Source organism: Elephas maximus, chromosome 2 (assembly GCF_024166365.1).
Source record: "Elephas maximus indicus isolate mEleMax1 chromosome 2, mEleMax1 primary haplotype, whole genome shotgun sequence".
In the NCBI taxonomy this organism is placed as follows: domain Eukaryota; kingdom Metazoa; phylum Chordata; class Mammalia; order Proboscidea; family Elephantidae; genus Elephas; species Elephas maximus.
The window spans coordinates 211,022,032-211,023,857 of NC_064820.1; the positions used below are offsets into that span (position 1 = coordinate 211,022,032).

General features: G+C 42.4%; 1 protein-coding gene across 1 annotated transcript; it reads right to left on the minus strand.

The window, feature by feature from the left end:
* Nucleotides 1-524: 524 nt before the first annotated feature.
* On the minus strand, nt 525-1,478 carry LOC126070434 (olfactory receptor 2T11-like). Its single transcript, XM_049874635.1, has one exon. It carries the CDS (start codon nt 1,476-1,478, stop codon nt 525-527), a length of 954 nt encoding a protein of 317 aa, XP_049730592.1.
* Nucleotides 1,479-1,826: the final 348 nt, after the last annotated feature.

Below are 1,826 nucleotides of genomic sequence, written 5' to 3' on the forward strand. Positions count from 1 at the left end.
AGAGTCTATTCCTTTGAAAAGGTGTCTGATCCTTGGTCACCCATACATTCATTCAGCACGTTCAATTCAATTCATCCACTACTTATTGAATATTATAATAATCACATAGATTTTGGCACTAAAAATTCAGTAGTGTTGGAGGGGATTTTTGTTTGTATGTTTAATGCCAAGTCAGTTATGAAGGAGACATAGTTCAGAATAAAAGGCGATTCTGTAAATTCTAATATGTGTTTTATGTATGTGTGTGTTTTGCTTTTTCCTCTTGGAGGCAAGAATCAACACAAGATTAATCCTTTAACTTACTAAGTGGGAAACAATTTTTGATAATTATCCAAAAAAATCTCTGTGTAGTTGATGAAACATCTTTCTACCCCAGAATAATCCAGACAGGATGAATTGTCTTAATTTCCAATACTAAGTACTCTTTGACAGATGCCCAAATAATCTGTGAAGAAACAGGATACATGGAGGCGATTCTTGGGGGGGAAAAAAAATGATGAAAGACCATCCCTCTTGTTGAATCTCTAAGCATCACTTTTTGCTACTTTCTGAGCAGATGAGCATCGCACAAATACCTTTTTAAATGCCCCCATGACTTCCTTGTTCCTGAGGCTGTAGATCAGGGGGTTGAGCATGGGTGTGACCATGGTATAGAAGGCTGACACTACCTTGTCCTGCTCGGGGATGTGGAATGACTGGGGTAGCACATACGTGTAGAAGGCAGCCCCATAGAAAATGCTGACAACGGTCAAGTGGGATGAGCAAGTGGTAAAGGCTTTTCTCCGGCCTTCTGCAGAGCGCACGTGGTAGACAGTTAACAAGATGAGAGAGTAGGAAGTGGAGATGATGGAGATGGGGATGAGCAGCATGAGTACACAGCAGGTGTACATCAGAGTTCCATACAAGGATGTGTCTGCACAAGCCAGCTTGAGAACCGCAGGGACCTCACAGAAGAAATGGTTGACACTGCAGGGGCCGCAATAGTTGACATTCATAGTGATGGGGGTGAGCAGAAAGCCATCAAGAGAGCCACCAAACCAGGCACCAGCAGCCAGAAGGAGACACACCTTGCGATTCATCAAGACTGGGTACCTAAGGGGGTTACAGACAGCCACATAGGGATCATAGGCCATGAGGCCCAGAAGAAAGGCCTCTGAGCCAATCATGGTCAAGTAGAGAAAGATCTGGATGCCACAGGCCACAAAGAAAATGGTCTTCTCTTGGGACACCATGTCAACCAGAAGCTTTGGGACAGTGGTACAAATGAAAAGGGTGTCCATGATGGACAACTGGCTGAGCAGAAAGTACATGGGGGTGTGGAGGCGGGAATCCACCTGAATCAAAAATATCATGACCAAATTCGCAGTTACAGCCACCATGAAAATAGCAAGGATAACTGCGAAGACAATCCCTGCAGCCTGACTGTTCACTAGAAGCCCCAGCAGGATAAAGTCAGAGGATGGAGTGCTGTTCTTCATTGCCAGAACCTAGGACAAATTCAGGTAAACAGGAAGTCACAAAATTCAGGAAAGAAAGTAGGATATTCAGCATGGGAGAAATGCCCTATGGTCAAGATAAAATTTTCCAGGGCAGAATGCTAGAGAAATCAAAAAGACTAACAAACCTTGTGTCATAAAACTGTGACTATGGTTCAACTTCTCCTTACTGGGGAAGGACCATTTTTTATGGTGTTTTTATATTCAAAAAAAAAAAAATTTTTTTTTTTTATATTCACTCTTTTGTACTTAGGTTGTGATAATGGTGTTTTCTATACATGCAATAGAGGCTTTGTCTGTCCTGTTCACTCAGCAGTTGTAGAATTGAGG